The sequence below is a fragment of the Oncorhynchus gorbuscha genome, linkage group LG03, assembly GCF_021184085.1.
Source record: "Oncorhynchus gorbuscha isolate QuinsamMale2020 ecotype Even-year linkage group LG03, OgorEven_v1.0, whole genome shotgun sequence".
Classification (NCBI taxonomy): domain Eukaryota; kingdom Metazoa; phylum Chordata; class Actinopteri; order Salmoniformes; family Salmonidae; genus Oncorhynchus; species Oncorhynchus gorbuscha.
In genome coordinates this window covers 92201998-92216296 of record NC_060175.1, presented here as the reverse complement: position 1 = coordinate 92216296, position 14299 = coordinate 92201998, and the positions used below count along the sequence as shown (strand labels likewise).

Sequence of the window (14299 nt, the reverse complement as noted above, 5' to 3'; positions counted from 1 at the left end):
GTCTGGTAATTTTTTTTCTGCTTCTGCTCCTGGTCTTGCTGGGTCTCAGTCTGTTCCCTGCCACCGCATCTCTCCGGTTCTTGTTCCTGCCCTTGCTGTGTCTCAGTCTGTCCCTAGTTGTTACTCTCCTGGCCTGTTTGGTCCTGTTTGCTCTAAAGCTTTCAGTTCTCTACCCGTGTCTCATTTTTTTTTAGAGTAGTACCCTAGTTTCCCTTTTTATCGTTTTCCGTTACGGTCCTGAGGAGAGGAGTTGGGTTCTTTCTCGGGACGTGCTGGACCGTTTGTGATCTATGATTTCCTCCGTTGCCGCCAGTGTTCCTCCTCGAGTGCGCCAGGAGGCGCTCGGTGAGTGGGGGGGTACTGTCATGTTTTGTCTTATATTGTCTTGTCATTATGCTTTCCCTTCTGTCCGTTTCCCCCTGCTGGTCTTATTAGGTTCGTTCCCTTTTTCTATCCCTCTCTCTCTCCCTCCTCTCTCTCCTCTCTCTATCGTTCCGTTCCTGCTCCCAGCTGTTCCTCATTCTCCTACTCACTCATTTAGTCTTTCCACACCTGTTCCCTATCTTGTCCTCTGATTAGAGTCCCTATTTCTCCCCTTGTTTTCCGTTTCTGTCCTGTCGGATCCTTGTTTGATGTTCGCTGTGCTGTGTCATTGTCTCGCCCTGTTGTGTCTTGTCACCTTCAGATGCTGCGTGCGAGCAGGTGCCTTAGTCTGCTACGGTCGGTGCCTTCCCGAGGCAACCTACAGTTAATGGTCGAGTCTCCAGTCTGTCCTCGTCACTACGAGTGGATTTTAGTTTTTTATGTTTTGTTTTCTGCTCTGATTGTCCAGGAGTATTGCTTTTATCCTTTACTGGAATAAAGACTCTGTTTTCGCCAAGTCGCTTTTGGGTCCTCATTCACCTGCATAACAGATACATTTTTCGTGGTGGGAAATGACAAACTATAGAAGCTTTTAAAAAAGATATCAAATACACAGGAAAATGCTCAGCAACAAAATAGTAAAACAATCCTACATCTGTAAAATCCTACATCTAAACAGCCGATTAAAATATATTTTCTTCCCTCCAGGTGTTTGATGCCACCAACACAACACGGGAGAGGAGGATATCCATTGTGAGCTTTTCCAAGGAAAAAGGCTACAAGGCAGGTTCAAGGGCAGGCCAACTGACAGTCCTGTAGCTGCTACTATACATAATGAATAAACACGTTACTACCACTGCAACAGCTAAATACAAACTCAGATGGTGAAACTGGACAAAACCCCTTTGGTATAATGAACACAACTGAATTGTCCTTACAGGTATTTTTTGTGGAGTCCATTTGTGATGATCCAGACATCATTGCACAGAATATCACGGTGAGAAAGTATATTCTCAAACCTTACCGGAGGGCTCTCTGTTTCTAAGATGCCAAACTCTGCAAGATGTTAAACTATACACTGTGACACTGACCTTTGTCTCAGGAAGTGAAAGTGAGCAGCCCAGACTATGTGAACTGTGACAAGGATGAGGCGCAGGCAGACTTCCTGAAACGTATTGAGTGCTACAAGCAAACCTATGTGCCTTTGGACGATGAGAAAGACAGGTAGAGTTCAACAGACTATGCCAACTAGCCTGGTCCCAGAACTGTTTGTGCTGTCTTGCCAACTCCTTTATAGTCATAGTCAAAAAAACACATCTGGGATCAGGCTTTATGCCAACAGCTCCTCTCCCTGAATGAGAGAAAGAGTAAAAACTAAACTGAAAAAAATACTTGGTTATCAGATACCTGTGATTAACAAAAAATCCATCTCTCCTTCTATCTTCCTGTATTTCCCCTACATGTTATTGTGTCGGCACCTGTCTTGAATAATAATTGTCTCCCTATGTGTCTCTCTATATTTCCTATACAAAGGCATCTGTCTTACATCAAGATCTTCAACGTGGGCTCTAGGTACTTGGTGAACCGTGTGCAAGACCATATACAGAGCCGGATAGTCTACTACCTTATGAACATCCACGTCACACCGCGCTCTATCTTCCTGAGCCGCCACGGGGAGAGCGAGCTGAACCTGCTGGGTCGCATTGGGGGAGACTCAGGACTCTCTCCCAGGGGTCACAAGGTCAGTAGGCCACACAGGCACAGTGGCTTGGAAAAACTCCCTAGAAAGGCAGGAACCTAGGAATTAACCTAGAGAGGAACCAAGCTCTGAGGGGTGGCCAGTCCTCTTCTGGCTGTGCCGGGTGGAGATTATAACAGAACATGTCCAAGATGTTCAAAAATTCATAGATGACCAGCAGGGTCAAATAATAATAATAATTACAGTGGTTGTAGAGGGTGCAACAGGTCAGGACCTCAGGAGTAAATGTCAGTTGGCTTTTCATAGCCGATCATTCAGAGTTAGAGACAGCAGGTGCGGTAGAGAGAGAGTCGAAAACATTAGGTCCGGGACAAGGTGGCACGTCCGTTGACCACGTCAGGGTTCCATAGCCACAGGCAGAACAGTTGAAACTGGAGCAGCAGCACGACCAGGTGGACTGGGGACAGCAAGGAGCCATCATTAAAACAATAGAGGTCCTAAAACAGAACCTTGAGGAAAACCAAAACGTACAGTTGATTTGTCAGAGGACAAACCATCCACAGAGACAAACTGATATCTTTCCCAACAGATAAGAACTGAAATCAGGCCAGAACTTGTCCGTGTATACCAGTTTTGGTTTCCAATCTCTCCAAAAGAATGTGGTGATCGATGGTGTCAAAGCAGCACTAGGGTGATTCTCACGAAATCTTGGTTTCAAATATTTCAAACATGAAATCTTTAAAAACACTTGCATCAGCAAATTTCCTTTATAGGCATAAATAACAAGGTCTGTGTTTGTGTTTGTGAGCATTCATTTAAAAACATTTACTGACAATTTAACGCCTTTATGAACATATTTTCCAAAACAAGTACTAAAAAATATCATTACCGCAATGGTCTGAAAACATCAAGACCATTAGGAAAGCTAATACATTTTTTTTTTTAATAATAATAAAGATTATTAACAGTCATGCACAGAATACTTAAACTCTGAAATAATATAGATTTTTTATATGTATTTTTTAATTGATTTCTCCCATTACCGCAACACCTTCCGCAATCTACAATTTAACATTAACACTGGAGTGATAGATGTGCAGATGATGATGTGAAGATACTGGGGTGCAAAAGAGCAAAAATAAATAACAATATGGGGATGAGGTAGTTGGGTGTGCTATTTACAGATGGGTTTCAAGTTCAATCTATTTCATTTTGCAGTGCTTCAAAAGCACATAACACACATACAGTGCCTTGCAAAAGTTTTCACCCCCTTGGCATTTTTCCTATTTTGTTGCATTACGACCTGTAGTTTAATTTTTATTTGGATTTCATGTAATGGACATACACAAAATAGTCCAAATTGGTGGAGTGAAATGAAAAATACAAAATGGAAAAGTGGTGCGTGCATATGTATTGACCCCTTTTGCTATGATGCCCCTAAATAAGATCTGGTGCAACCAATTACCTTCATAAGTCACATAATTAGTTAAATAAAGTTCACCTGTGTGCAATCTAAGTGTCACATGATATGTCACATGATCTCAGTATATATACACCTGTTCTGAAAGGCCCCAGAGTCTGCAACACCACTAAGCAAGGGGCACCGCCAAGCAAGCGGCACTATGAAGACCAAGGAGCTCTCCAAACAGGTCAGGGACAAAGCTGTGGAGATTACAGACCAGGGCTGGGTTATCAAAAAATATACGAAGCTTTGAACATCCCATGGAGCACCATTAAATCCATTATTAAAAAATAGAACGAATATGGCACCACAACAAACCTTCCAAGAGAGGGCCGCCCACCAAAACTCACGGACCAGGCAAGGAGGGCATTAATCAGAGAGGCAACAAAGAGTCCAAAGATAACCCTGAAGGAGCTGCAAAGCTCGACAGCGGAGATTGGAGTATCTGTCGATAGGACCACTTTAAGCCGTACACTCCACAGAGCTGGGCTTTACTGGAAGAGTGGCCAGAAAAAAGTTATTGCTTGCACATTTGGTGTTCGCCAAAAGTCTTGTGGGAGACTCCCCAAACACATGGAAGAAGGTACTCTGGTTAGATGAGACAAAAATTAAGCTTTTTGGCCATCAAGGAAAACGCTATGTCTGGCGCAAACCACACACCTCTCATCACCCTGAGAACAACATCCCCACAGTGAAGCATGGTAGTGGCAGCATCATGCTGTGGGTATGTTTTTCATCGACAGAGACTGGGAAACTGGTCAGAATTGAAGGAATGGATGAGAAAATCAGTCCTATTATTATTATTATAATACATGAATATTCAGTTGATATTTTTTATATCATTTGAAAACACCTGGTAGAATATACATTTATTTTTTTCTGAATATTTTCATTTTACTCTGTTAAAATTAAAACATGACATACATTCTGGGCGCTGGACGCGTTGCGGTAATGAGTATTTCATCAGAAAATGCAATAAAACACCAAAATAATTCATTTCTACATTGAAATTACTGTTTGTGCAAGAGAACACTTTCTTTCTTATGATATTTTGTTATATTACTAAATTACATGTTTTATATTTAAAATCATTACTGCCGTGGTATTTCAATGGTTTCATGAGAATAATAAGTTCTAGGAGTGGGAGGACAGATGCAGAGCCTCGGTCTGACGCCATTAAAAGGTCATTTACCATCTCCATGAGTGCAGTCTCAGTGTTATGATAGGGTCTAAAGCCAGATTGACGTGCTTCGTATACATTGTTTGTCTTCAGGAAGGCAGTGAGTTTCTGTGCAACAGCTTTTTCTAAAAGTTTTGAGAGGAATGTGAGATTCGATATAGGCCAATAGTTTGTCAATATTTTCTGGGTCAAGGTTTGGCTTTTTCAAGAGAGGCTTTATTACTGCCACTTTTAGTGAGTTTGGTACACATCCGGTGGATAGAGAGCCGTTTATTATGTTCAACATAGGAGGGCCAAGCACAGGAAGCAGCTCTTTCAGTAGTTTAGTTGGAATAAGGTCCAGTATGCAGCTTGAAGGTTTAGAGGCCATTATAATTTTCATGAATGTGTCAAGAGATATAGGATTCAAAAACTTGAGTGTCTACCTTGATCCTAGGTCCTGGCAGTTCTGTGCAGACTCAGGACAACTGAGCTTTGGAGAAATATGCAGATTTAAAGAGGAGTCCTTCATTTGCTTTTGTAATGATCATGATCTTTTCGTCAAGGAAGTTCATGAATTTATCACTGCTGAAGTGAAAAATATCCTCTCTTGGTGAATGCTGCTTTTCAGTCAGCTTTGTGACAGTATCAAAAATAAATTTTGGATTGTTCTTATTCTCCTCAATTAAGTTGAAAAAAGTAGGATGATCAGGCAGCAGTGAGGGCTCTTAGATCCTTCCAGTTTAGTGTAGCGCCATTTCCATTCCAATTCTCTGGAAGCTTGCTTCAGGGCTCGGGTATTTTCTGTATTCCAGGGAACTAGTTTCTTATGACAAAAGTTTTTAGGGGTGTGACTGCATATAGGATATTACGCAAGATTAAATTTAGTTCACCAGTTAGGTGGTTACTCTGATGTCCTAGGGTAGGTGCAGGGAGTCTGGAAGGGCATCTAGGAATCTTTGTGTTGTCCGAGAATTTATAGCACGGCTTTTGAGGATCCTTGGTTGGAGACATGTTGGACAAAACCCACTGAGTCAATGATGGCTCCGCAAGCCTTTTGGAGTGGGTCTGTGGACTTTTCCATGTGAATATTAAAGTCACCAAAAATTGGAATATTATCTGCCATGACTACAAGGTCTGATAGGAATTCAGGGAACTCAGTGAGGAACGCTGTATAAGGGCCAGGAAGACTGTAAACAGTAGCTATAAAAAGTGATTGAATAGGCTGCATAGATTTCATGACTAGAAGCTCAAAAGACGAAAACGCAGTAATTTACTTTTTTGTGAATTGAAATGTTCTATCGTAAATGTTAGCAACACCTCCGCCTTTGCGAGATGCGCAAGGGATATACTCACTAGTGTAACCAGGAGGAGAGGCCTCATTTAACACAGTAAATTCATCAGGCTTAAGCCGTGTTTCAGTCAGGCCAATCACATCAAGATTATGATCAGTGATTAGTTCATTGACTATAACTGCCTTGGAAGTGAGGGATCTAGCCCTATTTTGAGATGTGAGATATCACAATCTCTTTCAATAATGACAGGAATGGAGGAGGTCTTTATTCCAGTGAGATTGCTAAGGCAAACATCGCCATGTTTATATTTGCCCAACCTAGATCCAGGCACAGACACGGTCTCCATGGGGATAGCTGAGCTGACTACACTGACTGTGCTAGTGGCAGACTCCACTAAGCTGGCAGGCTGGCTAACAGCCTGCTGCCTGACCTGCACCCTATTTCATTGTGGAGCGAGAGGAGTTAGAGCCCTGTCTATGTTCATAGATGAGATGAAAGCATCCCTCCAGCTAGGATGGGGTCCATCACTCCTCAGCAAGCCAGGCTTGGTCCTGTTTGTGGGTGAGTCCCAGAAAGAGGGACAATTATCTACAATTCTATCTTTTGGGAGAGGCAGGAAACAGTTTTCAACCAGCGATTGAGTTGTGAGACTGTATAGCTCATCACTCCCCCTAACTGGGAAGGGGCCAGAGACAATTACTTGATGCCGACACATCTTTCTAGCTTGTTTACACACTGAAGCTATGTTGCGCTTGGTGACCTCTGACTGTTTCATCCTAACATCGTTGGTGGCGACATGGATAACCATATCCCTATACTCTCTACACTCGCCAGTCTTAGCCTTAGCCAGCACCATCTTCAGATTAGCCTTAACATCGGTAGCCCTGTCCCCTGGTAAACAGTGTATGATCGCTGGATAATTATCTGTACTTGTTCCTACACTTAAATTACCCTTGCTTAATTTATTACATCTGAAGCTAGTCTTGTAGCACGGCTATCCTCACCATAAGGCGATCGTTCTCCTGTATATTATGAGTACAGTAACTGCAACTAGAAGGCATAATGTTAATGCTATTACTTTGCTTCGGCTGGTGGAGGTCCTGTAGAACCATGTCCAGATAAAGCGTCCTGGGGGAAAAATATGAATGAATAAAGTAGAGCGAGGGAAAAAATGAAAACATAATTGTTTTAATCCAGATATAATGCTGTTGTCCCATCCAATGACTTAATGTATTGTGCCCTCCCTTATGTAGAAAATTTAAAAAACATAAAGCATAATGTATATGTGTCTCGGAGGTTGGGTTGAAATCCGAAATATAAAATGTCATTCTCCGCAAAGAAAATGGACAATAAAGCATTCCTCTATAGTAAATGATTGTGTAAAAAATCACCCCCACCCACTCCCTGTGAACATGGTCTGTCCCTGTAGTATGCCACTGCTCTGGGGGGCTTCATCAAGGGCCAACATATAAAGGATCTGAAGGTGTGGACCAGCCATATGAAGAGGACCATCCAGACTGCAGAGCATCTGGGGATTCCATACGAACAGTGGAAGGCTCTCAATGAGATTGATGCAGTAAGTCACTGTTTACTGCTGAGTTTAAACAAGATTTATACAATAAGTCACTATTTACTGCTGAGTTTAAATGAGATTGATGCATTTAACCACTGTTTACTGTTGAGTTTAAGCATACATTTTATGTGAGTGTGTAATGCATGTATACAGTTTGCAGTGAATGTGTGACCAACTGAGCTTAAGTCAATGCATTGCCCTGAAGAGCTAATGCAAATCTTTCGGTCTCGGTATAGGTTACTCATCACTGTACATGCCCGTACCACTCATTGACATCTTCTCTGCACCGCCATTTCCTCCTCAGGGTGTGTGTGAGGAGTTGACATATGAAGATATCCAGGAGAACCACCCAGAAGAGTTTGCACTGAGAGACCAGGACAAGTACCGGTACCGTTACCCCAAGGGTGAGGTAGGACCTGACTTAATTCACCACACACTGCTTACAAAATACACACAAAATATACACACACTGTACATTACTCAGACAAATTGTGGAGATCTTAGTACAACACCTAGCAGTCATAGAACAACACCTAGCGATCATAGTACAACACCTAGTCATCTAAGTACAACATCTAGCGATCATAGTACAACACCTAGTCATCTAAGTACAACACCTAGTCATCTAAGTACAACACCGAGTCCTCTTAGTAGAACACCTAGTCCTCTTAGTAGAACACCTAGCGATCATAGTACAACACCTAGTCCTCTTAGTAGAACACCTAGCGATCATAGTACAACACCTAGTCCTCTTAGTAGAACACCTAGCGATCATAGTACAACACCTAGTCCTCTTAGTAGAACACCTAGCGATCATAGTACAACACCTAGTCCTCTTAGTAGAACACCTAGCGATCATAGTATAACACCTAGTCCTCTTAGTAGAACACCTAGCGATCATAGTACAACACCTAGTCATCTAAGTACAACACCTAGTCCTCTTAGTAGAACATCTAGTCCTCTTAGTAGAACACCTAGTCCTCTTAGTAAAACACCTAGTCATCTTAGTAGAACACCTAGTCCTCTTAGTAGAACACCTAGCCATCTTAGTAGAACACCTAGTCATCTTAGTAGAACACCTAGCCATCTTAGTAGAACACCTAGTCATCTTAGTAGGACACCTAGTTATCTTAGTACAACACCTAGTCCTCTTAGTAGAACACCTAGTCCTCTTAGAAAAACACATAGTACTCTTAGTATAACACCTAGTCCTCTTAGTAGAACACCTAGTACTCTTAGTATAACACCTAGTCCTCTTAGTAGAACACCTAGTCATCTTAGTACAACACCTAGTCATCTTAGTATAACACCTAGTCATCTTAGTAGAAGACCTAGTCATCTTAGTATAACACCTAGTCCTCTTAGAATAACACCTAACCCTCTTAGTAGAACACATAGTCCTCTTAGTAGAACACCTAGCCATCATAGTAGAACACTTAGTCCTCTTAGAAGAACACCTAATCGTCTTAGTAGAACACCTAGTCCTCTTAGAAGAACACCTAGTCCTCTTAGTAGAACACCTAGTCATCTTAGTAGAACACCTAATCCTCTTAGTAGAACACCTAGTCCTCATAGAATAACACCTACTCCTCTTAGTAGAACACATAGTCCTCTTAGTAGAACACATAACCATCATAGTAGAACACTTAGTCCTCTTAGAAGAACACCTAATCGTCTTAGTAGAACACCTAGTCCTCTTAGAAGAACACCTAGTCCTCTTAGTAGAACACCTAGTCATCTTAGTAGAACACCTAATCCTCTTAGTAGAACACCTAGTCCTTGTAGAATAACACCTACTCCTCTTAGTAGAACACATAGTCCTCTTAGTAGAACACATAACCATCATAGTAGAACACTTAGTCCTCTTTGAAGAACACATAGTCCTCTTAGAAGAACACCTAATCTTCTTAGTAGAACACCTAGTCCTCTTAGTAGAACACCTAGCCATCATAGTAGAACACTTAGTCCTCTTAGAAGAACACCTAATCATCTTAGTAGAACACCTAGTCCTCTTAGAATAACACCTAATCCTCTTAGTAGAACACATAGTACTCTTAGTACAACACCTAGTCCTCTTAGTAGAACACCTAGTTATCTTAGTACATCTTAGCTACCCTAGTAGAGGTGGATCTGAGTGACTGGGAAAGATAATTAAAGATGATTTTCTTTATTGTCACATACACCGGATAGGTGTAGTGAAATGTGTGGGTCAGCCATGGTAGTACGGCGCCCCTGGAACAGATTAGGGTGAAGTGCTTTGCTCAAGGGCACATACAACAGATTTTTGACCTTGTCTGCTCAAGAATTCAATCGTTTCCAGCTGGAACCAAGCCGAGCTGGTAAGGAAAGAAAGAAAATAGAGAGCATGGTGTGGTTCAGGTTGGTGCAATAGTATGAAGAAGGTACATTTCCTGGTGCAATAGTATGAAGAAGGTACATTTCCTGGTGCAATAGTATGAAGAAGGTACATTTCCTGGTGCAATAGTATGAAGAAGGTACATTTCCTGTTGCAATAGAATGAAAAAGGTACACTTCATTTTCCTCTCTCTACCACAGTCGTATGAAGACCTGGTCCACCGTCTGGAGCCAGTGATCATGGAGCTGGAGAGACAGGAGAATGTGCTGGTCGTGTGTCACCAAGCCGTCATGCGTTGTCTGCTGGCCTACTTACTAGACAAAACCGCAGGTACTTTACAGTCCAAAATACATGGATTCATTTAGCATTGTCTTGTGGTAATGAAGTTGGTCATGTCTAAGACTATCTCGTCACTCAGAACCAAATCTCGCATGCGCACTGGACTAGAGACTATTTTTTTTTTCCACAGATGAGTTACCATACCTAAAATGTCCTCTTCATACTGTGCTCAAACTTACACCGGTGGCCTATGGTAAGTTGTTGTCCAATTGGACTTGAACAAATTCACATGCTGTAATTGGATCCAACAATTTCACTCATATCTCTTTCTCATGGTACAGGGTGTAGAGTGGAGCACATTTGCCTAAACATTGAGGCAGTCAACACGCACAGAGAGAGACCAGGGGTAAGCTTTACAAAACGTATCCATTTACTCCAAGCACAATAGGAAAATGTTACAAGAGATTCCACAAATCTAACGGTGTGACTCCATGTGTGTTGTTGTTATAGAATGTGGACATAACCAGAAACCCAGAAGAGGCGCTGAAGACTATTCCTGACCACTTTTGAATATGATTTAGAGGATATGGACTCTAGGACCGTACTGAACCAGCAATATTATATTTTCAAGTTTTAACTTTGTTGCTCGATCAATCATGTCTTAGTACCTTTTCCCGATTAAACTTGTCAAAACCAGCAAGTGTCAAAGGGGGAAAAGATAAGGAAGATCAAAAAGGACAAACCCCACTGCCCCCGGAAACAGTGAGGGGGAAATGGACATTCGGCCTCCAACATGGGACGGCTAAAGCCCAGTACTGTATGAGTGTTGTTGACTGACCTATAACGTCCAATAAATGTGCATCAGTCTGCTCTGTCTTACCCTGGAGTCTCATGGTGAAGTGCAGTCGGACAGGCTGTGTGAGAGGTGGTTTGGCATGGTATTGTCACTAGAGTGTGAAAGAGGCCAGACAATTCTGACATTCGGCTACAGGATGACGAAAGTAAAATGTCCTCCATTCTAGTAGATTAATAAACACATCTTCTGTTACTTAATGATACATGTCTGACTAATTGTCAACATGATGAACAGTTCCCAAACAAACATCATGTTTACATTTTAGCAGACTTATAGTAGTGAGTGGGTACATTTTAGCAGACTCTCTGGTCTTATAGTAGTGAGTGGGTACATTTTAGCAGACTCTCTGGTCTTATAGTAGTGAGTGGGTACATTTTAGCAGACTCTCTGGTCTTATAGTAGTGAGTGGGTACATTTTAGCAGACTCTCTGGTCTTATAGTAGTGAGTGGGTACATTTTAGCAGACTCTCTGGTCTTATAGTAGTGAGTGGGTACATTTTAGCAGACTCTCTGGTCTTATAGTAGTGAGTGGGTACATTTTAGCAGACTCTCTGGTCTTACAGTAGTGAGTAGGTACATTTTAGCAGACTCTCTGGTCTTACAGTAGTGAGTAGGTACATTTTAGCAGACTCTCTGGACTTATAGTAGTGAGTGAGTACATTTTAGATTATTTTTTTCCACACTGGTCCCATGTGGGCATTGAACCCACAACCCTGGTGTTGCAAGCACCATGATCTTCCAACCAAGCCACACAGGACTTGATGGATGTGAAAAACGGTGTGACTTTGCTAAAGGAGTCTTTTGGCTTGGCTAGATTTGCAACACTACTGATTACATATTTTTAAGAAAACTTGTTGACAATAAATACATTTGTGACAATGGTATACGATACCACTAGTTAAGACAAAGAGTTTATTGTACTGAATAAGTGGAACTAGATTGATGAAATAAATGGTGAAATTAAAATAAATCGCCCCACCAATTTTTATAAATGTTTTACAGATCATGCAAACTTTTATTAGAGCCTAGATGTCAGATAGTCATTTATAAAAATTTAAAATACTTGTTTTACATTTTGTCGGCCTATGTTGTAGCCTGTTTATTTGTATGTCAGGGTGGTATAGCTTCTTTATAGGGTCCCATTGTGGAATTGAGAAAGGGGCAAGAGCAGAGAGTTTGGGATGTTTTTCTGTCAAACTGTCGACATTCATGGGTTAATAATTTGTCATTTCTTCTCATGCTGCTGATGGCAACAGTGCGCGAAATATCCAGTTATGTACACTCGAGGATACCCTACCGAACTCAACTCTTGCAACTTTGCGCCCACTGATTTTCTTTTGAGTTTTCATCTGAATATCTGTCAGTTATAAATTATACTTCAACTTATTTTAGGTAATTTTTTCATAGGTTACAAAACGATTAAAATAAAGTGGAGGGAGGGGAACGAGTCGACTGCCCCTTGCAAAACTAACTTGTGTAATATGTGAGGCTTGTACTCCTACCGCGCGCTGTGTATACGCACTGGATCTCTCTAACTGACTGGCAACGTGAGACCACTGGCAACATAAAGTTTTTCATCTCGGAGACAAAAGTATATGACCATGGGGAAAGTGGATTTAAAAATCCGTTGTATTTTGTTTTTCATCATCATCTCAGTCCAGCGGGGATTTTCAGAGGAATTTGGAGCACGCCAGGGTGCAAAAGGCATACTTTTACAGGTGAGAATTATTGTATATTCCTATGGGACTGGACTAATATTGGAAATTAATTTACATTTCTATGGGACTGAATTAATATAGGAAACTCTTGAAAAACATGCTACTCAGTCAAGACAGCCTCAAAAATCATGTTTTTTTTCTTCATAATTGATCCACGGTCAGCTTTCCCCCCTTATACTACGCTACATTCCTTTTTGCACTCAATATGTCATTTTTCTACTCGAGTGAGGGTGTAACTTTACTGCACATTACTTTGGGATACAGTGCCTTCAGAAAGTATTCGTACCCTTGACTTATTCCACATTTTGTTGTGTTACTGCCGACATTAAAAATAGATGAAATATATATGTTCCAACCCATCAACCCAACATGACAAAATGAAAACATTTTATAGAATTGTTTTGCAAATGTATTGAAAAATAATTACAGAAATGTCTCATTTACATAAGTATTCACATCCCTGAATCAATACATGTTAGAATCACCTTTGGCATCGATTACACATGTGAGCTTTTCTGGGTAAGTCTCTAAGTGGTTTGCACACCTGAATTGTACAATATTTGCACATTATTCCTTTAAAAAATATTCAAGCTCTATCAGGTTGGTTGTTTCAAGTCTTGCCATAGATTTTCAATACGATTAAAGTCCAACTGTAACAAGGCCACTCAGGAACATTCAATGTCGTCTTGGTAAGCAACTCCGGTGTATATTTGGCCTTGTGTTTTAGGTTATTGTCCTGCTGAAGGTGAATTTGTCTCCCAGTGTCTGTTGGAATATAGCCTGAAGCAGGTTTCCCTGTAGGATTATTGCAAACAGGATATATGGAGTAACTACAATGTTGTTGATCCATCCTCAGTTTTCTCCTATCACAGCCATTCAACTCTGTAACTATTTTAAAGTCACCATTGGCCTCATAGTGAAATAACTGAGTGGTTTTCTTCCTCTCCAGCAACTGAGTTAGAAAGGTTGCCTGTATCTCTGTAGTGACAAAGTGTAATAAATAACTTTCCATGCTGAAAGGAAGATTCCATTTCAGTTTATTTTTTTGTTGTTGCCATCTACCAATATGTGACCTTCTTTGCGAGGCATTGGAAAACCTCCCTGGTCTTTGTTGTTGAATCGTTGTTTGAAATTCACTGGGGTACAAAGATGAGGTAGTCATTCAAAAATCATGTTAAACACTATTATTGCACACAGCGTGAGTCAATGCAACTTATTACGTGACTAGATAAGCATAATATTTACTCCTGAACATATTTAGGCTTGCCATAACAAAGGGGTTGAATACTTAATGACTCAAGACAAATTCATTTAATTTGTAAAAATGTCACAAAACATACACTATATATACAAAAGTATGTGGACTCCCCATCAAATTAGTGGATTTGGCTATTTCAGGCACACCTGTTGCTGAAAATTGAGCACACAGCCATGCAAGCTCCATAGACAAACATTGGCAGTAGAATGGCCTTACTGAAGAGCTCAGTGACTTTCAACGTGGCACCGTCATTGGATGTCAGTTTGTCTTATTTTTGCCCT

At 41.0% G+C, this 14299-nt stretch overlaps 2 protein-coding genes across 9 annotated transcripts in view; both read left to right on the top strand.

Moving 5' to 3' along the window:
• The window catches only part of LOC124032214 (6-phosphofructo-2-kinase/fructose-2,6-bisphosphatase-like), a 30960-nt gene extending 18952 nt beyond the window's left edge, over positions 1 to 12008 (top strand). For 3 of the 4 annotated variants that reach the window (XM_046344456.1, XM_046344454.1, XM_046344455.1), the window contains exons 5-14: positions 1072 to 1146; positions 1304 to 1360; positions 1466 to 1587; positions 1897 to 2104; positions 7408 to 7554; positions 7856 to 7960; positions 10108 to 10237; positions 10377 to 10439; positions 10528 to 10592; positions 10697 to 12008. In XM_046344456.1, coding sequence (XP_046200412.1) covers positions 1072 to 1146; positions 1304 to 1360; positions 1466 to 1587; positions 1897 to 2104; positions 7408 to 7554; positions 7856 to 7960; positions 10108 to 10237; positions 10377 to 10439; positions 10528 to 10592; positions 10697 to 10756 — 1032 coding nt within the window. In that variant the 3' untranslated portion in view covers positions 10757 to 12008. Of the gene's footprint in view, positions 1 to 1071; positions 1147 to 1303; positions 1361 to 1465; positions 1588 to 1896; positions 2105 to 7407; positions 7555 to 7855; positions 7961 to 10107; positions 10238 to 10376; positions 10440 to 10527; positions 10593 to 10696 lie in introns of those variants that run through there. The other variant, XR_006838223.1, reaches the window with a different exon arrangement.
• Positions 12009 to 12231: 223 nt separating this feature from the next.
• LOC124032212 (inter-alpha-trypsin inhibitor heavy chain H6-like) overlaps positions 12232 to 14299 on the top strand; it is a 29683-nt gene continuing 27615 nt past the window's right edge. For 3 of the 5 annotated variants that reach the window (XM_046344449.1, XM_046344447.1, XM_046344446.1), the window contains exon 1: positions 12232 to 12760. In XM_046344449.1, the coding sequence (XP_046200405.1) occupies positions 12638 to 12760 (123 nt within the window). In that variant the 5' untranslated portion in view covers positions 12232 to 12637. The remainder of the gene's footprint in view (positions 12761 to 14299) is intronic. The other 2 variants (XM_046344452.1, XM_046344451.1) reach the window with 2 other exon arrangements.